Below are 26,747 nucleotides of genomic sequence, written 5' to 3' on the forward strand. Positions count from 1 at the left end.
CAGCTTTCAGCATCACAGGCTATCTTGTTAAAAAATGAGGAGTCTCTCATAGATCCTTTCTTTTCCTCCCTTTTTTGGGGAGCTCCCTAGTTAACCTCCCTTGGGCCCTTCGGCACCCTCAAACTCTCCACAGGCTTTTTCCTCTCGATGGGGCCTTGGATCCCATTCAACGAATACCTCCTCCTCTTTCTCCACCCCAACCCCTAGTTTCAGGCAACCTTGACAAGACATCTGTTAAAGCGAACAATGCCTTAGACCAGGCAGGTAGGGGACCAGGGGGTTGAGATACATTAAATCATTTTGAATATCTCCCTTGAAATCAGATTGATTGAAGTCATCTTTTCTTTCACCACGATTTATTAAATTGTTTCATAAAGCTTTTTTTTCCATATGTTTTAAGAGACACTAAGAGTATGCATTAAGGCATCATAGCTATTTTTTAAAGAGGCTCTTGAAGTCAAAAGAGGAAAGGGTTCCTGACTTCATGTTTTGTTTCTTATGCAGTTGATCCTGTTCATGGTTTTCCGTAAAGCAGCCTCTTATGTGAGGAATAATGATGGATGCTGAACAGTAGTATTCATTCATTCATTCGTTCACATTCAACAAGCTTGGGTTGCTCTGCCATAAACTAGGCACTGGTCTGAACAGCAACTAAGATTCCTGGGTGAGTGGGGATGTAGACAATAGAAGGTAAGGCAGGGTGTGGCCTCACCTCCCCATTTGTCTCTTTCCCTCCTTAAATGAGAGACACAAAGCTTCAGAAGGCAGCTAGAACGCTACTTTATCACTTGCCCTCCACCACAAAGACTGGCTGAGACTGGAACTCTGGGAGGCTGGGGGTAAGGAAATGTGGAAGAGGTACAAGGACAAGGTGCACAATGCTGACGCACAGGAGATGTCTGCACAGAGAGGGAAGAATGACCTTCCGCATGAGGAAGGGAGCAGTAGAGAAGTTATTCAGGGAGGTGGATACTCTCCTCCATTCCCAACTTTACAACCCAGAGTCTGTGGCAGCAATACTAGATACACAAGCACCTGGTGACAGGCCTTGGGAGGAGCTGGGACTATGCCTGAGCCCTTCAACCATCTCCAAACACAGGGTCTCAGAACAGAGCCCTCTGGGACTTGCCTCAAACATCATGGACAGGCCATCACCATTGCCATTGTGGCAAATTCCAGAGTTGAGGGAGATTGTGATCCATGCTGTTGACTGATGACCGTTGTAAACCACAGCTGTTTGGAAAGACATGTGAAAACACCAGGCACCTAACTACTCCAAGCTGTGCCAACCTTCTTAATCTTGCTTTTTAAATCGGGGTGTGTGTGTGTGTGTGTAAACAATCAAATTGCTAGTTAAGAAGAAAAAGGAAATACTTTATGGCTTCATCTAGAGAGTAGCAGGGAATGAAACCAGAGTTTCTACTAAGTCACTGCTTTTGTAGAACAAGTAAGAGGAAATTACGAGGAAAGTGGAAGAGTGACAAACTCTTAGAACTGAATTTGGCCAAATTCAGTAATTTCAGAAATTTCAGTAACCAAACCAGGTTTGTCAGCATTCAGTGAGCCCTCTCATTGTATAATATCACAATGAATGTAAAACTCAACATGGTCCACACTGCCTCAGGATAAGGTTAAATTATATTTTTCTCACTACTTTGGAAGTAGAGGAATTTACACTGAATTGTTTCAAATGAAATTCAGTAGATTGCAATATCGTGTTTCAAATGGGAAGTATGAAACTTACAATTAATGGGGCAAGGCTCTGCTCTGTCTTCTTTTTTTTTTTTTTTTTCTTGGGTCCGGTCATGGGGCCTGAACTCTGGGCCTGGGCGCTGTCCCTCAGCTCTTCAGCTCAAGGCTAGTGCTCTACCACTTGAGCCACAGCGCCACTTCCAGCTTTTTTCTTTATGCTTATGTGGTGCTGAGGAATCGAACCCAGGGCCTCTGGCATGCAAGGCATGTGCTCTACCACTGAGCCACCTTCCCAGCCCCTGCTCTGTCTTCTTTAGGTATGAAATTCTGTCTTCAGTCTCAGTTGCTGCCTTCTTCCTGCCTTTTCTTCACCTCTCAGGAGATCTCTCTTCTGAGAGATCCTCATTGTACAGACGTGAGTCTCTTCTTCTTTTTACCCATGGCTTCTGGAAGACCAACAACTCACCCAAGTAAACAATTATTCAAAACTATATTTACATGCAACATGGGATTTTGATCTTGATATTACAGAAGAAGAAGCTGAAATGGAGAAGCTAAGAGAACTTGACCAAATGTTTTATAGCAAGTATTCACAAATTGAGAGGTAAAGTCTGGCTGTTGTGCTTTTCTATACTTTTCGTATTCCTTCCTAAATGGAACCTAATGATGTAAAACAAATTCGATCATTTACTCCTTTGATTGTTTATTCACTCGAACAAATGTTTACACAGAATCAGTGGATACTAGGCACTAGGAAGCAGAAATATACCAGATGGTAGGCAGTCCTCATGGAGCTGAGGTCATTCTCTTCAGCCAGGTGCTGTTAGCAAAAGGCCACATGCTTCTCATTCGCCTTCAGAAGAATCTCCAGCATGTCTGACCAAAAAGGAAATGCAAATCAAAACTACACTGAGATTCCATTTCACACCAACCAGACTGGCAATCACCAAGGAAACAAACCACAGCACAAGCTGTCATAGATGAGGGTGGGAAAAGAGCTATTATGTGCCCTGGGTGGAATGTAAACTAGTGCAAACACTATGTGGAGGTTCATCTAAGGACTAAAACTAGACATACTTTATTATGTCACTATTCCAGTCTCGTGTATAGATCCAGAGAAGACTAGATTAACATACAAGCAAGATACCTGCATTCCCATGTTTATTGCAGCTCTGTTCAAATGAGCCAAACTATTGAATCAATCAGAAAAAGGACTCAACAATTAATGAAAAGATAAGGAAAATACTGCACACACGCACACTAACACACTTATCCATAAAGAAGAACAAAATTATTCCACTTGCAGGAAAAATGAGTGGAATTGAAGGTCATCCTGTTGAACAAAATAAGCCAAGCTGAAAACCACACATGTCATGTTCTTGATCATTTCTGGAGTATAGTCCTAAAATGAGGAGGAGGAGAAAGGGAAGGAAGAAGAGGAAGAGGAGGATATAACACTGGTACAGCAACTCATATTCCTACCCCTAAGAAATGCCTGTGGCATTTAAGCAGATCTACATTCTGGAAATAATTGGCTTGTTCTTCAAAATAGTTTATGGGCCACAATTCAGAAAAGAAAGTTCTTCACCTGGTTTCATGTGATATGTTACAATCAGAAGACAGTTGTACTAAAATATTGCATTTGTTTTACCTTCAGGCTATGTATAAGTTACATATGAATTGTAAGTGGATTTCTTGTTTAGACATGAGTCCTCTCCTTAAGGTATCTCATAATTTATATGCAAATGTTCCAAAATATTTTTTAAACTCCAAAATCTCAAGCATATCCAGTTCCAAATGTTTTAGATAAGGAGTACCTCAACTTGTATTCTTAAAAATCTCCAATCACAAGACTGAGTGACTCATTAACTTTTTCTGCTCATCTCTTCTAGATAAAAGAACCTAGTTGCTTTAGCTTTGATTCTCCTTGACCAAGGTTCTTCATTGACCTTGAAAATCCTACTAGATGTTGTTTGCGTGTAAAGTTTTGACACTGGAAAGATTTTCATATCATAATCAGAATCCAAACAATTGTCACCTTGTCTTAGAACCTCTTGGACTCCTGGCTACCATGATCTCTTGACTAGGTTGTGGCCGCAGCCTCCTGGGTTGGTATCCCCGCTTCTGCCACTGCCTTTGAATTGGGTGGAATTTTTGTTTTTGTTTTGTTTTGTTAGTCGTGGGCCTTGAACTCTGGGCCTGGGTGCTGTCCCTCCGCTCTTCTGCTCAAGGTTAGTGCTCTACCACTTGAGCCACAGCACCACTTCCAGCTTTTCCTGCTTATGTGGGCCTCAAGCATGCGAGGCAAGCACTCTACTACTGAGCCATCTTCTCAGCCCCTGGAGTTTTTTTGTTTTGTTTTTTTGACATGTGAGCACTCAGATAACTTCCCATCTCATTCAGAATGAAAGCTGAAATGTTTGTAGTCCTTTACAAGGCCTTGTCTGTTGCGGTCCCATTCATCACAACAGCAGCTGTCAGCTCTACCCTGTACTCCCAGCACTCTAGCTGATTGGTCCATTTACCATTTCTGGAACATGCCAGGCTCATTTTCATAAGTCCTTTCTCCTAAAGTTTTCTCTGAGGTGCCCAGGCTTCCTCCCTCCCCTCCTTCATAGCTTGTAATAGCTGCAATCTCCCCAACAGCTGTCTATCTGCTTAATGTGTCTCCATGACACGGGACCATCATTTCATAAGCCATGTTTTATTTTATTTCTCTGGTCTGTGTCTGCTGCTATAAAGTCGAAGACATTATGTGTTTTGTTTCCTCCTTTATCCCACCACTACCCCTTAAAACGGAGCTGGACACAGCACAGATCCATGGAACCAATGGAAAGAAATGTGGCATTATAGCGGACACGCATTTACATGGGTTAAGATGCAATACATCTGAAACACGTATGAATACATGTAAATGTGAATTGTTAGAAGCTGCTTCTCTGCTTGCTTATGATCTGGGTGGAGTGCTGAGAGGAGGGAGGGTGTTGCAGTTCTCTGGTTGTGAGGTCAGTGTGGTTCTTTCAGTGAAAGGCAATTAATGGTGAATACCTGCCATTGCAAATTCATGTGACACCACAACCAGCTCCTCAGCTAGACAAAGTAATCTATGAGACCAAGGAATCATTTACTTCTTTAAGGGCTGGAGAGATTTCCCTAAGAAATCATCTGGGGATTTTCTGTATTGCAATGGTGAAGCATATGGGAAAGATCTTGGGCATTTTTCTTCCTCTGATACGTCTATGGTCATTAGTCTGTTTAGATTTTTCTACCTCACTTACCTCTAGTTTTTGCAAACTGTTTTGTTCTTTAGAAAATATTCATTTTATTCATGCCACACCTTTTCTTCTTCCTCCTCCTTGTCTTCTTGCTTCTCCTTTTCCTCTTTCTCCTTCCTTTCTTCCTTCCTTCCTCCTTTCCTCCCTTCCTCTCTTTCTTCCTTTCCTCCTTCTCCTCTTCCTTCTTTCTTCTTTTACTTACTCTTTCTTCTTCCTTCTCCATTCTCTTCATTGTCTTTTTTTAATTGGCCAAGCTCTCATTATATAACCTGGGCTTCCTTGAACTTGTGATTCCTATGCCTGAGCCTCCTGAATGATTACAGGTATACACCACCACATCTGTCTTATTCATGCTCTTATATTTGATTTGCATAGAATTGAGCAAGTTGTTCCCTTATGATTTACCTAGTCTCTCCTGTTTGTAGTTTCCCTTTTTTATAGTTCCAATGTTGAGTAATGATGTTGTTTCCCTTATCTATTATTTTTTAATAAATTAGCTTTTGAAGCTTTTTTTCAAGGAACATCTGTTAAATATCTCATTTATTACTACCTCATGTATCTAATTTAAAAAGTCATCTCATTCTCATCTTTTTATCTTTTAAAATCTTTTTTATATATATTTTATTTTTATTATCTTTAAGTAGTTGTACAGAGTTGCCATTTGGCAAATCAGCTTTTGAATACCATGAATCTTGACCAGTGTTACCCCTTTCATCTTCTTCTAAATTCTTCCCTTCTGGTTTCCTTCTACTTAACTTGTTTTTGTTTTTTTTTTTTAAGTTAAGAGCTTGCTTCTTGAATCCAATGTTTACTTCATTTGTTTTATTCTTTATTTTATTTCAATGCAAATATTTGCACAGCTGAAATGTACCTCATAAGCTCCTCTATCGCCTGAAATGTGGTATTTTCATCATCATTATTTTTTGCTTTAGCAATTCTACAATTTGGATGTCTTTAACTGACCCAGGGATCTTGGAGGAGTATTAAGAACCACTTAATTTCAATTCTTGTTACTATTTTGTGAGTTCCAGAGAATAAAAGGATACTGACATGTTTAAGCATGCCCAATTTGCCAGTCCTACCCATACTGCTTTAATTTCTTCAGAGTTGAAGGGTAAAGAGCAAGATTAGCATCCACAGGTTTACATACTAATTAATATCAAAGATAATGAAAAAGGGGGAGGGGATAAGGTACAAAAATAAGACATAGCTGGGTGCCAGCGGATCATGCCTATAATCCTAGCTACTTACTAGGCTGAGATCTAAGGATTGGTTTGAAGCCACCAGGTAGGAAAGTCCATGAGATTTTTATCTCCAATAAATTACTAGAAATGCCAGAAGTAGAGCTGTGGCTCAAGTGGTAGAGTGCTAGCCTTGAGCAAAAGAAGCTCTGGGACAGTATTCAGGCCCTGAATTCAAGCCCCAGGACTGGCCCACACACAAAAAAATAAGATATAGCTAGATGATGATGAACGCTAAGTGTCCAAACAAAATTTGAAATTTATCACTAACCTCAGCATGAGAAAAACACCTTTTTCATTTTTTTTCTTTTTGTTGGTCATGGGGCTTGAATTCTGGGCTTGGCTCTTTCCCTCAGCTTTTCAGCTAAAGGCTAGTGCTCTACCACTTGAGCCATAGCAACTCTTCCGGTTTTCTGAATGGTTTATTGGAGATAAGAGTCTCACAGTTTCCTGCCCAGGCTGGCTTTGAACCAGTCTTCAGATCTCAGCCTTCTGAGTAGCTAGGATTACAAGCATGAGCCACCTGTGCCCCGTGAACTGTTTTTCTTTTTGTCTTGTTTGTTCATTTACCTGTCTTCAGGAGGGTAAGAGGGGAACAGAATGGAGGGACAAAGGGTGAACAAATACAGCAGTGGTACTCACTAGACACTATGTTGAAAATGGACTTTACAGTTTGTGGGTGGGAATAAGAGGGAAAAACTGGGAGAGAGGGAAGGGGTGACATTGTCCCAAAAGAAATATACTCTTTATCTGACTTATCTAACTGTAATCCCTCTGTGTATCACCTTTATAACAATAAATTTGTTTTAAAAATCCAGACATTTAGAAACTATAATGCAAGAAAACATTGCCATTTTGCAACACAAAAGAAAGTATCATATTACAAAGAAATCTGGTAATTTCCTACTAGATCACTTCTGACAGGTCATTTCTGCTCTATACCTACATAAAACTAACGAGGCAGATAAAATGCTTGAAGAGAAATATTCCCCATACTTATAAAAGAACACTTGATTTTGGGAAATAGTTATTCCTAATTATTATATGGCATCAATGCAATGCTAAACACAATTCCAAAAGGAGTTCAAAGTTTGGAGAAAATTGGACAAAATTTTCTGTGGTTCACTGGAAAGAACAATTATTGCAATGTAAGATGAGAAATGAACACTGACAAAGAATTCGGTGCCTCAAAAGTTAAAAATCTAAATGATATGACTGTCCACGTGACAGAATTGAGAGACATTGGAGATTATTAAAGCATACTTTGAAGTATATCAGTAAGGGTTTTAATGGAGATGATTAGATCTTGGGGGAATCTGACCTAATCAATGGCTTAATCCATTTATGGTTTCAAAATCTGAATAAATTGTTGGGACTGTGAAAGATGGGCCCAAGTTGGAAGCAGTAGGTCATTTGGGAAATGCCTTGAAAAGGTACACACTGCCAAGTGCTGGTGGCTCACACCTGTAATTGTAGCTACTCAGGAGGCTGAAATTTGAGGATCGCATTCAAAGCCAACCCCGGGCAGGAAAGTGCCTGAGACTCTTACATCCAATTAACCACCAGAAAACTGGAGTGGTGTTGTGGCTCAAGTGGTAGAGCACTGGCCTTGAGCTGAAGAGCAGAGAGACAGTGCCCAGGCCCAGAGTCCAAGACCCACAATTGACCAAAAAAAAAAAAAAAAAAAGAATAAACAATTAGAAAATATTTCTACAGGATCAATACCTAGAAACACACAATAGATTAAAAATACTCTTGTTAACTATGAAAGATTACCTAAGTGTTTTAATAATACCAAATTAAGTTTTTAAGTATTTTATTTCAAAAGCACTAAATGCAATATTGTTAAAAAAGAACTGTACATGTTTCTAGTAATACATCCTCTTAAGTTCTACTAGTCGGATTTAGATTGTAGGTACAACTTGGAAAAGCTTTCAGAAGGCTGAGAGCCAGACCATCACAGTTTGAAGCCAGTCCAGGAAAAAGAAATCCATAAGATTCTATCTTCAAAATAGCGAGCAAAAAGCTGGACTAGATGAATAGCTCAAGTGGTGAAGCACCAACTGAGCAAGCAAGCTGAGTAAGCACAAGGCCAAGAGTTCAAATATAGGTACTGGGAAAATATACACATGTGAACGCGCGTGCACGCACACACACACACACACACACACACACACGTCATAAAATTTATAAAACATCATACAGAAAAATAACCAATTTTATATATATATATATTAAAAATCTGCTGTTATCCATTAGGTGGAAAAGCTCATTAACTACAATGAGGTGGTTTTTTAGCTTTTCTTTAATTGTGCTACATTTATGTTTCACTTTAGTCAGGAGGGACTGTTTTTTAACATTATAGATTTTTTTTATTAACATTAATCTTTTCTAATGTATAAAATCAGTGCTTTAAAAATGTGCTATCCAAAATTTCATGCTTCAAAGAGTAACTTATTATTATCATAGTATACTCTATATGTACTTTGTGACTACAATGAGTTTTTTTCAACAGTCTTTGTAGTTTCAAATCAGATGTGAAAGTCAAAAGGTTATTTACATCTTTGTCTTAGCCAAGATATTCCATCTGGTTAATATCAATGAGGATACAATGTCAGACTTCATGATGTTTTTACAAAGTCAAAGCAGGAAAACAATTCAGGAAATTCAGATCCTTTCATTAGATCTTAGGAAACTTCATCAGAATCTGTTGTAGGCCGATAACCAATCAAAGACTCTTTACCCCCATCCACTATCACATCCACAAGCACATGTGGTTTATCGTAGCCAAAAGATGTGGGAGCATTTCTCAGCCTTATGGGCTCTTGTCCTTCTGACTTCACTTCAGCTTTATTATTTGGGGGGAGTTCAGAGTCAGATACAAGGCTGTCGGATCCCATGAGGCCACTGTCATAACCATTTCTGGAGTGATAGGAGTTCAAGGTGAAGCTGCCTGGCTCTGACTGGTTACTATCTGAAGGGGAAGAATTCTCTTTGTTTAATGGAGTCAAAGGGCCACAGGTGGTCAGTTGAGAAATATTTTCTTCAGTAGTGACCACTTCTATTTCACTAGAAGGTTCTCTGTTTCCTGCTGCTCCTGGATTGTCTTCTGTCTGCAGGGCTGGAACCGTTGCTGGAGAGGCCTGCTCTTCGCAGATCACCGTCTCATTTTCTGGTACCAATGGCTGGCATGATGTGATGAGCGATGTATATTTTGACTCAGGTTTTGTCTCTGAGGTGACATTTCTTACCACAGAGATCTAAAGAGAGAGAAATCAAGTAAAGAAAGTAGATGGTTAAACTTAAATACCTATTCTCAAAACCAGCCAGCCAGCCACTTACCCACCCAACCAACCAAGGAGGTCTCAAAGTAATGGACCACCAAAGGACATATTTAGGATAACATATCTGAACAGGGTAGTGATTTTTTTTCTTTTTCTTTTCCATAAAAAACACTTAAGGTTAAAAACAAATGAAGTCAGTTAATAGTTCACCAACCCAGGTTGCTTTACCTGCATTTCCTTCCACAAGTGGGTGTGCTACGTTTGCAAAGGGAGCACTGTGACTCAGTCTTATCATCTGCCTTGTCATTGAAATGGTCAGTGACATTACTTTTTCGTACTGATAATTTAGTTGATAAGATACAGAACATGCTGAACCTTTCACATATCTTTTATTTATGAACTTATTTCCTATGAATAAGAGACTGGAATGACAGGGTCAAAGGGCATGGTGTGCTTAAGGCACTCGCCATCAAGCCGCGGCTCCTGCACACTTACCTTCCTACCCAGGCTATGCTATTCTCACCAGCACCAGTCAGTTTTAGTAGGAATAGCACTGTTAGACAGTCAGGTTTGTTTTCATTGCTCTACTAAACAGTAAATAACATATTGCAAGGTGACTCTGTGCTTAATTATTAAGCATGTCCATTATCATTCATGTCTGAATTGTCTACTACTGATTCTTCTTACTTCCTGACTTAAAGGTAGTCTCTTTTTTATAGCAAATTTCACTATGTTCCTATTATCCTTATCATATTTGATTCAAGCAGTTATCATCCCATTAGCTTTATTTATTTATTTATTTTTGGTCGGTCGTGGGGCTTGAACTCTGGGCTTGGGCGCTGTCCCTGTGTTCTTCAGCTCAAGGCGAGTGCTCTACCGCTTGAGCCATAGCTCCACTTCTGGTTTTCTAGTGGTTTATTGAAGATAAGAGTCTCACAGACTTTTCTGCCTGGGCTGGCTTTGAACGGTGATCCTCAGATCTCAACCTCCTGAATAGCTAGGATTACAGGCGTGAGCCACCCGCGCCTGGCTATTTTTTTTTATCATTTCAAATGACACTGAAATGCTTGATATTTAAATATTAAATTTCTGTCACAATCTCATTTTTAACCATCTTTCCTATATGCTAGCCTGCATATAGGAACTTTCTGGACTTTGGCTTTATCCTCTAGTGTCCCTAGGTACTTAGATAAACTCCTATTTATTCCTCACACAAACATAACTCCTGTTCTATAGTAAGTCATAGGGCAAAGCTACAACTCACCTTCGACTCCTAAGCTGGATGGGTCCTGACAGGGGCACCTCTAAGCCTTCATCTCTGAACCAATCACACAGTATACTCATCTTTTATTTCCACAAGATTTGAAATTCTTTACTAGGTTTGTCTGTGTTTTTGTTTTTGTTTTGTTTTGTTTTTGACAGTCATGGGGCCTGAACTCTGGGCCTGGGCGCTGTCCCTCAGCTCTTCAGCTCAAGGCTAGTGCTCTACAACTTGAGCCACAGTACCACTTCCGGCTTTTTTCTGCTTATGTAGTGCTAAGGAATTGACCCCAGGGCCTCATGCATGCAAGGCAAGCACTGAGCCACCTTCCCAACCCCAGTTTTTCTGTGTTTTTGTGCTAATTTTTTTTTTAAGGACTTGGTGAGCAGTCAAATACGTAGTTTAGGATATGTGGTAGATTGAGAGATTCTCTTTGATGATCAGTACTATACTAATATTAAATACAATGAGTTCAGCATATCATATCATTCTCCTAAATGATGTTGAAATCATTCTATTTTGTAAGTAAAATTGAAGTCACCAGGCTGGGAATGTGGTTTAGTGGTACAGTGCTTGCCTAGCATGCACAAAGCTCTGGGTTCAATTCCTCAGTACCACATATACAGAAAAAGCCAGAAATGAAGCCCTGGTTCAAGTGGTAGAGTGCTAGCCTTGAGAAGCCCAGGGATAGCACCTGGGCCCTGAGTTCAAGCCCAGGACTGGCAAAAAAAAAAAAAAAAAATCAAAGTCAGGCACTAGAAGCTCAGGCCTGTAATCCTAGCTACTCAGGAGGCTGAGATCTGGGGATCATATTTCAAAGCTGGGCCCCAACACTCTTATCTCCAATTAACCAGAAAACCAGAAGTGGAGCTGTGGCTCAAAGTAGTAGAGTGCTTAGTTTGAGCACAAAAGCTCAGGGACAGCACCCAGACCCTGAGTTCAAGTTCTAGGATCAATGACAACAACAATAACAAAAAGATCAAGTTAACAAGTAACAAGTTAGCATCCATAGCTAAAAGAATATATTTAAATACCTTACCAAGGATTTGGGTAACATGATACTTTTTTTCCTAAATAGATTCTTCATAAGACAATACACAAGTAATGGGATAATGGCTAAAAACAGAAAGACAGAAACAACTGGAATCCAAACAGAATCTAAAAAAGAAGATAAAATACAACTTAGAATTAAGAAGGAATACTGATATCTACCAAAAAATTTTAGCAATGTTCGTTAACAGATTTGCACACTAGTTAATTAAGAAGATCTGAATTTCAAAGAACACCGAAGTAGACAGAACTCTAAGGAAAAAGCTAGACATCTCTCCTAGATTATAATCTGATTTGTTCCAGCTCCACAGGCCTGAAACTTGCTGGGACGACACCATCATGTCTGGTAGAGTGGAAATAGTGTTTCCTTAACAACTTCCTTATAGCCTAAACCTTAGGATATTAGGATAGTTCCATTTTTTTCTCAGTAAAAAAGGGCAAGGGTATTTAAGTCTCTCTTAGCTGGGTGCTGGTGGCTGACACCTGCAATCCTAGCTACTTAGGAGACTGAGATCTGAAGATCATGGTTTGAAGCCAGCGTGGGATGGAGACTCCAATAAACTTAAAAAAAACAAAAAAACGCTGAAAGTGGAGCTGTGGCTCAAATGGTAGAGTACTAGTCTTGAGCAAAAAAAGCTCAAGGATAGCATTGAGTTCAAGCCCAAGGACCATCTCTGTCTGTCTGTCTCTCTCTCTGTCATACATATACACACACACACACACACACACACACACACACACCACATTACACACAAATTGTGTCAGTGTACATAACTCTTACATAATTTAGTCTTACTACTTACAATTTTTCTTACCTTTATTTCAAGATTATAAATTATGCATAAAGATTCACAGATGAATATATATACATAGATATACCCGCACAAATATGTTTCATAGGAATAAAATCTCCTGGATTACAAACAAGATATAAAGAATAATTTTATAAATCAGGAGTGTAGTTCAGAGACTATACCACTGTGATTACCATTATGCATTTTGCTCTATCATGGCCTTTTCTTTTTTGCAGGGGAATGCTGATACTAGAGATTGAACTCAGGGCCTGGAGATCTTGCTCAGTTTTTTTGGTTACAGCTGGATTGCTCTACCACTTAAGCCACACCTCCAGTATGGCTCTTTACTGGTTAACTGGAGATAAGAGTCTCTTGGATTTGTCTGGCTTTGAACTGAGATCCCCAGATCTCAACCTCCAGAATAGCTAGGATTACAGGCATGTCTGGCCTAGTTCTGCTTTTAATGTTCACATTTTTTACAGTACAATCTTTATCATTTTTCCTATAAGTTCTCTCTTCTAAAATTGAATAGGAATCTATATATCATAGATGTGTTTGGTCCTCATGGCATCTATCTGTCCCTATAATTTCTATTCCAAAGTTACCTCTTCCAAATAGTAATAGTGCAAGTTACTACTTACTAAAATTTATATCATGCAGTATTTCAACAGTATTGGCAAATTTAAGACATATCAACATAATGAATTCTAGTACTATGTTAGAAATCTAGGGTTGAGTGTCTAGTATATAAAGACATGAGAGGGTTTATTGCTCACCAGCTACAGTGCTGCCACCATGTGGCCAGTGTGTTGCTCCATTTTTCATCTAGGCTTTAGAAAAGTTGTATCTAGGGCAGGTGCATTATTTTACAATTTGCTTATTAAGTAGGGCTTCAATTTTCAAAGTGGATAATGGCAATGAACAGAAATGCTCTCTATTGTTTTAATTCACCTATTTGAAATATTCATATAATGGCTGCAAAGTTATTAGTATTAAATCTAAGCTGAAGTTCAGCTTAGATTTCCATTCTTCAAAGATATACTTGTTAAATAAAATTAGAGCTAAAAAAGGAGACAAGCCAACTAATTCCACAGAAATACAAAATATCCTTAGGGTTTATGAAAAACTATAGGCTAGAAAATTGTAATGCTTAGAACAAAATCAGATAGACCTAAAACTCAAACTACTAAGGAGAACTTGGGGAAACACTTCAAGATACAGGTGATGATTTTTTGGGCTAGGACCTCAAAAAAAAAAAAAAACACGCAGGAAACAAGAGCAAAAATAAACAAATGGGATTATATCAAATGAAAAAGATTCCTTACCACAAAGAGACAATTTATATAACAGAAGAAAATAGTTGCCAACTTGTCATCTGACAAAAGGTTCATATAAGAGAATTCAAAACCCTTAATGGGCTGGGAATGTGGCTTAGTGGTAGAGTGCTTGCCTAGCATGCATGAAGCCCTGAGTTCAAGTCCTTAATATCTCGTGAACAGAAAAACCCAGAAGTGGTGCTGTGGCTCAAGTGGTAGAGCACTAGCTATGAGCTCAGTCTCAGAGTCAGAGCTCAGGCCCTGAGTTCAAGCCCAGGACTGGCAAAAAAAAAAAACACAAAACAACAACAAGAAAAAAATCCTTAACAGCAAAAAATATAAAATGAGCAAATGATTTGAATAGATACTTCTCAAAAGGAGCAAGAGAAAAGATTAACAAATACAAATATGCACTGTAAATTCAGATTCTAAAAGAGAAGTCCTACAACTGTCTGTATTTTCTCCTTGTCTCTAGATGAATAACATGGACCGTTTTCTTCTCTCCAAGTCCATGTTCCTCCATCAGTTACTGTAGAATTAAAAGAGCCTGCCTTGATCACAAAGCCACCTATGGAAAGTGCCACATGTGGGCTCTTCAGGGCACATTGGATATCCCAGGCACACATCTCTGGTGACACCTGAACTTACATAAACTCCTTCTAAGAACCACTGGCCCTATGGCATCCTGGATCAACTTTCCCTATGCAGTCCTCAAATGGGGCCAAGAATTTCCAGACCCCAGGCAGTTACAGTTGCACCCAAGGACTTACCTGTTATATGGCTACTGAAAATGGTAATACAAACTTCTTTTGTCTTCTCAGTTGTTACCGCCCATTCTCTTGAGACTCCTACTGCTGAAATACAATACTCAGACTCCAGTGAGGATATGAGGATGCTGAGTTGGCACAGGGTCTCGTTGCAATTGTCCGCATGTACATGTTTTGTAATGAGGCTCTACATGGAAAAAGAAAAAACGAATAGAAACACATGGATTCTTTAATCTGCTAAACAAGTAAATAAATAAATCACTTTATTTATATTGCTTAATCACCTAAGAAACACACGAAAGTATATTGAGAAATATATATGATATATATTGAGTATGTCTGAAAACAGCTGTGACATCAAATAGTAAGTCCATTTGTTTCTTCAACATAGCTGTACAATGTGTGTCTGCTACCATGTTCTTTATAGGAATAGAAAATTATTGGATTTTTGTTTGTTTTGTTTTGTGTTTCTGCCGGTCCTGGGGCTTGAACTCAGGACCTGGGCACTGTCTCAGAGCTTTGTTGCACAATGCTAGTGCTCTACCACTTGAGCCACAGTTCCACTTCTGGCTTTTGATGGCTAGTTGGAGATGAGAGCCTCATGGGCTTTTCGGCTGGCTTCAAATTGCAAGCCTCAGATTTCAAGCTCCTGAGAAGTGTGAGCCACAGGCACCTGGCTCAGGGTTTTTTGTTTGTTCGTTTTGTTTTTAATAAGAAGAATGCTCTCTGGCAACTGTTAAACCAACCAATATTCATTTATCCTATTCCTACAATGCTAATCCAGGATCACCCAGTGAGACCTAGAGACAAAGGTAGAGTTTTGGCCAAATGTCCTCCCCAGGTCCCACGGTGGTGGTTTTGATTGTTTGTTTTTTTGTTTTTTTTTTTGGGTCTGGTCATGGGGCCTGAACTCTGGGCCTGGGCTCTGTCCCTCAGCTCTTCAGCTCAAGGCTAGCGCTCTACCACTTGAGCCACAGTGCCACTTCCGGCTTTTTTCTTTTTGCTTATGTGGTGCTGAGGAATCGAACCCAGGGCCTCTGGCATGCAAGGCAAGCGCTCTACCACTGAGCCACCTTCCCAGCCCCATGGTGGTGGTTTTGAGAGGTGCTGTGGCCTTCAGAGGCAGAGCCACCCGTGAGGTTGTTAGGTCCCTGGGGGCATGCCCCTGGAGACTGTGAGACCTTGGTCTTCCTCTCTTCTCTAGTTAGAGATGTAACCATTTGAGTTAGAGGAGCAGCTTACTGCCCGCCTAACGTATGTGAGGCACAGGAAAGAATTGAGATGTAATGATTTCTACTATGATGTGCTACCAGAACTGAGTCAGCCAAGGCACCATGCCTTTGAGCCTGGAAAACTGGCCTAAATAAAGCTTTTCTTTCCATTAATTGTTTCAGGTACTTTGTTGTGGTAACACGGGTAACCACTATGGGTAGTATGTGGGGCCTAACTTCAAATACCTTATAATTCAGTGTACAGATCAGAAAGAAACGCCAACTGAGAGTATGGAATAGGATCCTACATGGAACTAGGAAATAGCACCCAGACATAGAAAAGGAAATAATATTCATTGCCAGAAATAAAAAAAAAATTCAAAAGGGAGATGGTGCCAAGGAATGGTCAGAGATGGGCCAATAGACAGACAAGGAGGATATTCTCTGAAAGAGTATGGAACTTCTCAGCAGGGCACAAGCATGGAAGACAAGGCTGAAGGGATGCAGGTCGGTGGCTAAGGGGATGTGGGACGGTGGCTGGAGAGGACACAAAGGGCCAGATCCCGAGAATCTCCTACGTCATCATTTAGGTATTTTGAAGCTGATGGGATGTGTGGAAAGGTCTTAGGCAGTAGAATATCACAATTAGATCAGCTCTTTGAAAAGACAACTGTGCTAGCAGCCGAGGGGCTACTGGAAGCTCTAACTCAGATGTCACTCTGCTGAGTAAATAGTTCTGTAGGTGCCACATCAAGGATCAAAGTCAATCCCTCCAATACCCTCCCTTTCCTCATTCTCTGCACCCTCCACCCACTGCCCTATTGCCCTCCAGTGCCATCTCAGCCCTGTTGGGTCCCTGCACCTGACACACTTTCCCTGCCTATCCTAGGAGTCTCTCCTCTTGACCTCAGCCTTGGCTCTAGTTAACACCTTCCTTGGAGGCCTGTTCTGATCCATTATTATAAACCACAGCCCGCCCTTCTAGTTGAATCACCACCACCACCAGCTGAAATTAGTCTCATCTCCTCAGTGGAGTATACCAATTATAATTATAGTTTAGGCCTTGCTAAATTAGGACAAAAGAAAAAAAAATCACAAGTGTATTCATCTGGTCATAAACACCATAGGTGTGCTTTTTCCCCAAATAAGACCTGTCTTATTCTTGCTTAAAGACCCATAAGCATTCTACTTATGAATATTAAATGAACCAATAACTTGGGGGTAGCTATGGAATAATTTCCATTGCACAAGGTGCAACAGAAACACCTACCTTGCTCCCATTCACTCTCAGATACACGGTGTAGTCGAACGTGTAACAAGCGCCTTCGTACATAGCATCATACATAATTCCTTGCACTTCTCCATTTGTAACAATTGAAGGGTGAAATATATCAGTGATGAGCTGGTCTTCCTGCCTTCTGACTTTCAGTGCAGGTGGTCCAATTTCTCCTGGCCGAGAAAAGAAGTATAATTAATACCAGTTGTGGACCTTCCCAGTGCATTTCATAAGATTATCAAAATCCATAAACCAATCTACTTTTTCTGTTATGATTCTACTAGAACCACATTTAAACTTCTCCCCAAAGCCTTAGAAGCCATTCTAAATATATCTCAAAAACAAATGTGTGCTAAATTGCAGACAAGACATTCTCTTATCCAAACCTCTTTTGGCAGTTTAATTTCATTTATAGCTTCAGGGAAATATAATTGGTTATAGTTGGGTTTTAAAAAACACCAAAAGGTAAAAAAAAAAATAATTTTAAAAAAGAAAAACAATTATATTGTACCAACTTAAACAAGAAAAAGAAACCCTTGACATAAAAGAAGCTCTATTAAGTGTATGTTCCTTTATCTTTGTTTCTATATATTTAAAATCTTGGTTTCTAAAAACTATTTCTTTTTTTGGGGGGGGTCCAGTTGTGGGACCTGAACTTTGGGCCTGGGCACTGTCCCTCAGCTCTTCAGCTCAAGTCTAGCACTCTACACTTGAGCCACAGCACCACTTCTGGCTTTTTTCTTCTTTTTTTGCTTATGTGGTGCTGAGGAATCGAACCCAGGGCCTCATGCATGCAAGGCAAGCGCTCTACCACTGAGCCACCTTCCCAGCCCCCCGAAAACTGTTTCTGAAAGGCCACTTTAGTCATCTTCTATCAGTGAAACTCTGTGTCTTCACACACTAGAGTGTGTGGCATAAATTTAGGCTCTGTAAGAGTTCGTCAACAGTTTGATCTTTACTGGGAAAGTCAAAATCAGAAATTCAAATATCAGCAAATGATCACTGTGTCTTCGACATCTGCAACTTCATTGGGAAACCATTTCTCTATGCTTCAAGTATTCACTAGGCACCTACCGTGTGCCAGGCAGATCTAGTTTTCTTGTCAGTGTCTCAGGGCCTAGCATATTTGCTTGAACACAGAGAGTGGGCCCTTGATAAGCATCATTTAGATGGCAGTGTCAGCTGACAAATTCGTGCACTCAGGGGAATAAAAACATCAAGAGGACAAGCAGGGGAACGACCCGTAGGAAGCTCACAGTGGTGCAATCTGAAAAGCAGAAGCAGAATCAAAGCCGTGGAGATCATGCACGGGGCAGTAGCTGAAGAAACAGCACAGAAGCTGAACCAGAAGGAAGTGTAGCTAAAAGAAAAGGCACTGAAGACTAGAAGACCAGCTGAGGGTCAGGCAACCAAAGGGTTCTACCCAGGAGAGAGATGACTGTCAGGGTGAGGACAATGAACATTCTGGAGTTGGAGCGACAGTGATATCACAGGTCAAGTATGCCATGGGTAGCTGCTAGAAGAGCCAAGACCTAAAAGTCACAGAGTTGCAGGTGTGTGTGTGTGTGTGTGTGTGTGTGTGTGTGTGTGTGTGTGTGTGTGTGTGTGTGTGGTGTGTGTGTGTGTGTGTGTGTATGTGTGTGTGTGTGTGTGTGTGTGTGTGTGTGTGTATTTTCCCTTTGTGATGGTACTGAGGCTTGAACTAAGTGTGGTTTGGGCGTTATCCCTGAGCTTTCTCTCTCAAGGCTGGTCCTCTACTACTTGAGCCACACCTCTAATTCCAGCTTTTGGGTGCTTCATCGGAGATAAGAGTCTCACCGACTTTCCAGTGGGCTCACGTCAAACTGCAGTCCTCAGATCTCAGCCTCCTGAGTAGCTAGAATTACAGGTGTGAGCCAGCAAAGTCCAGCTTTGAAATGTTCAATGTATTCAGTTGTTATTTAAATTTCCAAGGACTTTAAGGACCAGGCAGAGGAAGAAAAAAAAACGAGAGACCCATGGCAAACTCCTGTGTGAATACAAAACGGAAATAAATGACAAGGAAGACAGGGAGGGAAAGGGTATTTGCTAAGTACAACCAGAGAATGGCCGTCTATAGGGATTTAAATCGAGTTGACATTTAATGGTTCATAAGTTTCAAAGTGATGGTTGTCTCCTTGTCCTATGTGTGGAGCTTGGAATGAAAATAATGATAGATAATGATTCTCTAAATTTTTGCAAATGTCTTAGGCATCATGATCATTTGTAGCAACTGCGAAGCAAAGCAAACGTATGCAGAAGACAAACATCCTCAAAATTAAAATTTATACATGCGTACATTCTACTTACCTTGTTTGCACAGAGTAAATTCTTTTGACTCTACATAGGCAGATTCTCTTTGTCCAACCCTAGCTTTAACTCTGGCCCAGAGAGGATATTCTGGTTCATCAACTTGGTTGAAAATAGAACAGCAATGATGAGAGATATCGGTGCAGGCATCAATCCATTCTCCATTCCTAAAATGACAAACAAGAAAGAAACACGAAGGTAACTTAATTATAGCAGTCATTTGAACCATCTCTTCCTCTCTTTGCTCTTATTCATAGCTCAGAGCTGCTAGAACAAACTAAGCTGAAATAGGATGGAGGAGCCAAAGTAGGAAGCCCTTCTCTTTTCAGTTGGAAATACAGGGATCCTTTCTTAGTTCTTTGTGTAATCTTATATTGCTGCTCAAACTGCTAACTTTTGGCTAGCTAGTGTCTATTTATGATGACTTTTGGGTCATTCTGACATCTCTGCATCATTTTAGTCTTTTTTGTGAAGGGGAGGGGGTGCTATTATTGAGGCTTGTGCTTTCACTTGGCTTTTTTTTAAATCATGGTTGGCACTTTACCGCTTTAGCTATGCCTCTAGTTCTACCCATTGCTAGTTAATTGATGGTTAATTAAAGATAAGAATCTTGTGGATTTGTCTGCCCAGGATGGCTCTGATCCACAATTCTGAGATCTCAGCTATCTGAGTAGTTACGACTATAGGCTTATCCCTGGCTTATCTCCATCATTTTTAAAAGAAATTCTATCATAAAGAGGCCTTCTAGTTATATTATCCTTCCCTGCCTGAAGACGTAGCTCAATGGTAGAGCTCTGGCCTAATATGCATGAGACTCTGAGTTCAATGCCCACTTCTACAAGAATAGGGCAAATCTACCAAACAAACATAAAATTCCCTAAAACCCAAAAACTCAAGCCTTAGCCTTTCCTTAGCTTCACCATGGAATCAGCATTTCTCCAAGCGGAAAAAAAAAGATTGAAGTTGTTTTCTTTTTTCCTTTTCTATCCATATCTACATTATTACCTATCCTTGTAGATAGTCAATTTATTGGTTTTTAAGTTTTCACTTGCTATCATTCTTTTATCAAAATTAAGGCATTATCTATGTAAATGTTTCTCTCCATTCCTTTTTACCTCCGAAAGACTACACTATGTATGCTTTATTGACTTAGTTTCTTTTTTTCATTTAACAACATATCCCGGAAATCACTACATATAAGATCTAGAAATTTTCTTCGTGTTTTTGTTTAAAGGTACATAGAATCCCAAATTGTGATGAGCAGCCACTTGTTCAGTCTATCTCCTAAACATGGGGAATGTCTTTAAAGTGTATTTTTATAAATCGTAAGGATAAGTCATAATGTGGGATTATTAGGTCAAAAAGCAAATGCATGGGAGATGGAAATGTAACTTAGTGGCAACGTGTTTACCTGGAACATGAAAATGCTCTGGGCTTGATCCCTTGTACTGCCAAAATAAACAAATAATACACAAACAAGGGAAACTCATAAAATTTTTGAAGATCCTTCCCAATTCTTTTCTTCAGGCTAGGTCAATTTTGTATCCATGCAACTCACATATGAGAATGCCTATGTCTCCCATTTTCAAAAGGAGTGTGTTTACATTTTGAATGTTTGTCAATCTAGCAAGTAAAATAGAACAAATTGTGAAAAAAAAATTAGCTGCGCGCCTATCACAGTAATAACAAAACTAATGAATGGATGCAAAAGATATTCATGGATTTACAGAAAGCAGCATGTGCACACACTCATACGCTTTCTCTCACAGATTGTTTACTGAAAGGAATCTGGTTGCTTACTGAAAGGAATCTGTGTGGTGGACATCTGAATAAACACATCACCAATAATGAAACAAGCTCTCTACCATGTTCTCTATAGTGAACACATTGTAGGGAGCTTGAGAGAAATGTTTAACCTCAATCAAACCATGAAGGAAAATATGAAACTAATGCACATTGAAGTTACTCTTCTGGTTTGGGAGTCCTTGAGCTGTAGCTACTTATTCGCAGTCACTTCTAGGAAACGTTCTGAGCCTGGTTTGTGAAGTGTGGGTGGGGAGCAGAATTGTGGAAGTGGTGTGGTGACTGATTAAGATGTATTGTATGCAAAAATAGTTATGTTAAAATGAAACAGCCTATATAACTACCTGATGCTACTTTTAAAAGAAAGACAGCGAGACAGAAAGAAAGACAGAGAAACAGAGAGTAAGTAGAGAAAGAATCATGGAAGTTAGTGCTATTTTTCTACTTCAATTTTGACAGGAAGACTAAATAAGAGGCAGGTAGAATAGTATAGAACCAGTTTGAATCCTTAGTACTTATGGCCACCTACAGGGAGTTCAGAAAGTAGAACACAGCGTTGTGAAATGTGCAAAAATGTAGATAAAGGAAGAATCAAATAGATATTTAAAAAAAAAAACACACTTACCCGTAGTTCTTTACCTGTACAGTAAACACAGGGTTCTGTGTCATGTTCTGGTACTCCCAACACAAGACAGGGTCCATGTTATAAGATTTGATTATCACACTGGCTGGTAAAGGCACTGTAAGAGTAAAATGGACAGTAATAAGAAACTAACATTACCATGAGAAAAACCTTATGAATGTCATATTAATCAAATAGGTTTATTGGAAGAAAAACAGATACTGCAATAGATACTGATATCATTTCAAGTAAGAGTAAATTTCTAGCTCTGATCTGATCATTCCACATTGTGTACATGTCTAAAGGAATCACACTTCATTCTATAAATATATGGAATATATGTATAATTATTGTGTGCCAGTTATAATAAAGAAGAAAAATGCCTATCTGTTCTGCTCTGAATAGTCTGCTGGGAAGTTTTATATATACCTATGGAAGTTATATACGTATATAGACTGCATTAAACTTATATGATTTGTCATCTTTAAGGGTCAACTTTTATGTATTGATTCATTTTTCAATTGTGAAAACATTGCAAAATAATGGAAATGTAAATACAAGAGCAAATTTATTGCTGGGGCAATAAACTCCCATTATATTCAAGGTCTATATAAATAAGATTACTGCCTCATACACCAATACTCTTGAATTCACTTAACTTCAGAATGTTTGGTGTGTGACAACACAGATTGCAATCATTGTCCAGAGAAAACCAGCCACAGTGGGGATGGCCAGTTTCACTCTGAAATGCCACCAGTGGGGATGGCCAGTTTCACTCTGAAATGCCACCTGGCTCTCAACCCTTCACCACGGAATACTGTGCTGACCCTTAACACCTTCTGTTGTGGCAGACGTGTGGAGACTGACTGGAGCAGTCACTGACAACTCCAGTGCCATCAACAGTTAGCTTTCTGGGATGGGAAGGGCTTTTTACCAAACACACTCAATATTTCATTTTGTTTTTTTCTCTTTTAAATCCTGGGCACCCAGCCCAACAGTCCTTTTCATGTTAATTTATCCAGGCTCATATTCTAGACAAGAAATACAAAGAAGCCAGGTGACACCTTCACCATTTCACTTGGAAACCCCCTGAGCTTGTTCACATTGGGCACATTTTCAGCTTTCCAGGACACTGAAGGCAATGGTAATTAACTAAAATTTTCACCTCTACACAAGGATTCCCCCTTCCTCCCTCCACTTTTTTTTTTTGGTCTTTTTACATTCTACCAGGGCTAAGTAGGCCCTCTACTTCCTGAGCCATGCCCCTAGTACTTTATGTTTTAGTTATTTTTTTGAACAAGGTCTTTCACTTTTTTTTGTCTCAGGCCAACTTTGGACCGTGATTCTCCTATTTGGTCCTCCCATGTCACTTTGATTATAGATGTAGACTTAATAAAATGGGATCTTATTAACCTTTTTCCTGGGCTGGTCTCAAACCACTATCCTTCCTATTCATCTCTGCCTGAAAAGTAACTGGGATTACAAATAAGAGCCACCACACTTTGCCTACCACGTCTTTTAAGCCTTTTTATATATTTATGCCCAACTGAAATGACATGTATTCAAGTCTGAAATTCTTTTTGAGGAAAAGGCATACAGTAGTCAGTTCAGTCATGGAAAGGGTACAATAAATAGCACATAGTAAGAGATTTATCAAACCTTAGTTGTATATGTGTTTTTTTGGCCAGTCCTGGGGCTTGACCTCAGAGCCTGGGTTCTATCCCTGGGGTTCTTTTGCTCAAGGCTAGCACTCTATCACTTGAGCTGCTTCTGGATTTTTGTTTATATGGCACTGAGGAATCGAACCCCAGACTACATGCATGCTAGGCAAGCACTCTTCCATTAAGCCATATTCCCAGCCCCGAAGTCTTAGTTTTCAATGTGAATTGAACTATGCTTTCCATAATTTAAAGTGGAGCATATTAGTCTAGGATAAGCACTTAAAAAATAGTTTTCAAAGCATTCACGATAGGCAGAAGTTTCCACGAATTACAGCAGGCAGAAATTACTATTAGACGAAGCTTCTGTATATTTATACTGAAAGGTGTAATTGGAGTTTTAACACGATCAAAGAGAAGTCATGTGGTTATTAGACATTACTTGCATTATCTTTGCCAAAACCATGTGCTACACAGACATAGTAGTTTTCTTAAGTTCAAGATTTTATAATCTGAGGTTTTATATAGCTCTACATTCAGATTAAAGTAAGGATCACTACAAACTATTATTTATGATGTTTACATTGTGTAAAGAAAAACATATGCTGAAAAAGAAAAAGAGTGTTTTATCTATAAAGTTTTTTTAAAAGATCCTGCTGGAATGATTTTATAAACTAAAATAATCTCATAGATTTTTTTTTTACATTTCTCGAAAATGCCCAGGTAGTTGTACATAACTTATTGCTTTTGGAAATAAGCTGATAATAAGTTGGTGTAGTATGCAAGCAAATTACCAAGAATAAACTTTACCCGTTTTAAGATCTAATTCCCAAAGCTCCTCCAAGCTCAAAGCTTTGACCTCAAAGCTGAGGGTTTAACAAAACCATACAGAGGAGTACCAGCTTCTCTCGGTACACTCAAATTCATCACAGAAACAAAAGGAAAGGTGTGGTTAGAGCTGTTTTCTTGGAAAGCTGATAATCCAGAAGAGACAGAACAAGCAGGGCAGTTAATGGACAGGACTACGATGAGGGCTATCAACAGCTATAACTCCTGCCAAGCAGGGAAAGCTGTCAATACTCAGACCAACAGAAATATGAAATGGTGAAATCTAGCTGTTTGCCTTCCTGCTTCTAGCTTCCTACGACCCAGTTGGCATCTTTGACATTCTCCTCAACTTTTACTTGAGTTTTCTGAGCCAATAAACTCCTCTGGGTCCTCAGCTTAAGACTAGTGCTCTACCACTTGAGCCACAGTGCCACTTCCAGTTTTCTGGTCGTTTATTGAAGAGTCTCGCGGTCTTTCCTGCCCGGGCTGGCTTTGAACGGCAATCCTCAGAGCTCAGCCTCCTGAGTAGCTAGGATTACAGGCATGAGGCACTGGAGCCCAGGCAAATGATGAAACACTTTTTATCCCATGAGTTCAACACTGTTTCTCACACCTCTGTACACTCAAGTCTCTTCTGCACCTCTGATAAGAAGGCCAGGGCCACCTCCGTGAAGCCTTCCCAGACTCCCTTGGAGAGTCGGACATATATATTGTGTCTCCTTGTACTTGGTGCACAAGTCCAGACTCTTCATCACAGCTGTGCTATAAATGGCCCTAGATAGAATGCCAGCTGATAGACTGGATAAGAACTTGGACTATGGAGCCAAACCACAACAGCTTCCCACAAGTAGCAAGGAGCCCTCAATCAGTTGTATCCCTTTCTCATCAATACATGGAGACCACCAGCATAGACTTCACAGGTGACTGAAATGAGATGTGCCCCGGGCCGCAGCTACTGTTAGCTAGTGTGAAGATCCTTGAAAGCAGAGATCATCAACCACAACTGTCTTCTCCCATTCTGTAACCACCTCTGCCTCAGGAATGACTAAGTATTGCTTCGCAGGACTTCAGAAGGAGGGCTGCGTTTGACAGGCGCGCGCCCCCAGGGACTCTAGGAAGAAGTCCTAGGTTGGGAGGCCCAGCGGGGGTCGCCGGGAGTTAAGCAGGTGGGGCCTCACCGGCCTTCCAGCGAAGGCTACTGGGGAACTCAAGTCTACTGCTTTCCCTTCTCCTAATCACCGTTACCCTCCACTTCAGAGAAACGATCTTTGGCCTGTGTTTGCTAAGAAAAGTCAATAAGCAGATGGAAACAAAGTGCTACGCCCTGAGAAGCGACCCGGGGGTCCCAAGGCCACTATCTAGAGAGTCGCTGAGCAACCCCGGCGAACCGAGGCCTGGCAACACAGCGCCCCGAGGAGCGTCTCCAGGCCACAGCTGGGGCCAGGGCGTCCACGGCGCGCCGAGGAACGCACGGAAAAACACACTCGGAGAACCCTGTAGGGCCGCGCGGGCCCCGCGTGCGCCGGCGCCGCCCCCCGCAGCCGCCCCGCAGCCGCGCGGCGCAGGTGCGGGATCCAAGGTGAGCTCGGCCGGGGAGACGCGGGGACAACGGCCGGGCCAGGCGGGGCTTCCCGGCCCTGACGACTCCCGGCCTCCCGCCCCCGTCCGCACCCGGCCGCGACACCCTACCGGAGGGCAGCTCGGGATCCTCTTGGCTCCTTGTAGCCCCGCTCCCGGCTTGCACCACCAGAAGCAGGAAAACGACGAGGGGAGTCATGATACCTCCGATAACCTATGGGTCCAGCCCGGAGCCACAAAGGGCGACTCGCGGCACGGGCCCCGCGGCCTCCACTCCGCGTCACGTCCGCCCACCCTTCCCGACTACCACGCCTGAGGGAGGCCGAGCTTGGGCGGCCGGGCGGGGCGGGGTTGTAAAAGCTGAGCCCCACCCATGGGGGGTGTGGCCATTGTGGGGGCGGGGTCAGTAGCCTGACTGGAAGACCTGGAGTGGACGAGATTGGGAGGGGCGGGGCTTGTGGAGCGGGGAAGGCGGGGCTAGGATGGCGAGGCGGGGCGTGGGTGGGACCGTGGGTCTGGGTGGGACCGTGACCGAGACTCCCGGAGCAGCTGGAAACCTGGAGACTGGATTTAGGCCGAGGTAGTGCCGGCGGGGCCCGGGGGGGGGCTGGAGGAAGGGGTTCAAGCGAATAAGTACAGTGTTTCAAGATCCAGGGTACTGGCTGTGAGAGGAACTTGGCTCCAAAGGTTACTTTCTTTCAGCCTGGCACCACCTTCCGCAATTCCTCTTCCTGTTTGTGCCCTAAGGTGGCAAAGCCGGGCC

At 41.1% G+C, this 26,747-nt stretch overlaps 1 protein-coding gene and 1 long non-coding RNA gene across 3 annotated transcripts; one reads left to right on the forward strand and one right to left on the reverse strand.

The window, feature by feature from the left end:
- The first annotated feature begins 7,135 nt into the window (after positions 1–7,135).
- On the forward strand, positions 7,136–11,375 carry LOC122118194. The gene is made up of 3 exons (XR_006149299.1): positions 7,136–7,641; positions 10,019–10,023; positions 11,366–11,375. It is a non-coding gene; the product is annotated as an uncharacterized LOC122118194 (long non-coding RNA).
- Positions 8,409–26,191, reverse strand: Ifngr1 (interferon gamma receptor 1). Of its 2 annotated transcripts, none has more exons than XM_042692049.1 (7): positions 26,096–26,191; positions 21,924–22,038; positions 19,496–19,662; positions 17,162–17,340; positions 14,684–14,867; positions 11,793–11,911; positions 8,409–9,468 (listed from the first exon to the last, which is right to left on the reverse strand). In XM_042692049.1, the coding sequence occupies exons 1-7, from the start codon at positions 26,181–26,183 to the stop codon at positions 8,896–8,898; spliced, it is 1,425 nt and encodes a 474-aa protein (XP_042547983.1). In that variant the 5' UTR covers positions 26,184–26,191; the 3' UTR covers positions 8,409–8,895. The 2 variants fall into 2 exon arrangements, with proteins under 2 accessions (XP_042547983.1, XP_042547900.1); XM_042691966.1 differs by having other exon boundaries at positions 19,496–19,665; positions 21,927–22,038; positions 26,096–26,179.
- Between the last annotated feature and the right edge of the window lie 556 nt (positions 26,192–26,747).

This window comes from Dipodomys spectabilis, unplaced genomic scaffold (genome assembly GCF_019054845.1).
Source record: "Dipodomys spectabilis isolate Male_0828 unplaced genomic scaffold, ASM1905484v1 ptg000001l, whole genome shotgun sequence".
Taxonomy (NCBI): Eukaryota; Metazoa; Chordata; class Mammalia; order Rodentia; family Heteromyidae; genus Dipodomys; species Dipodomys spectabilis.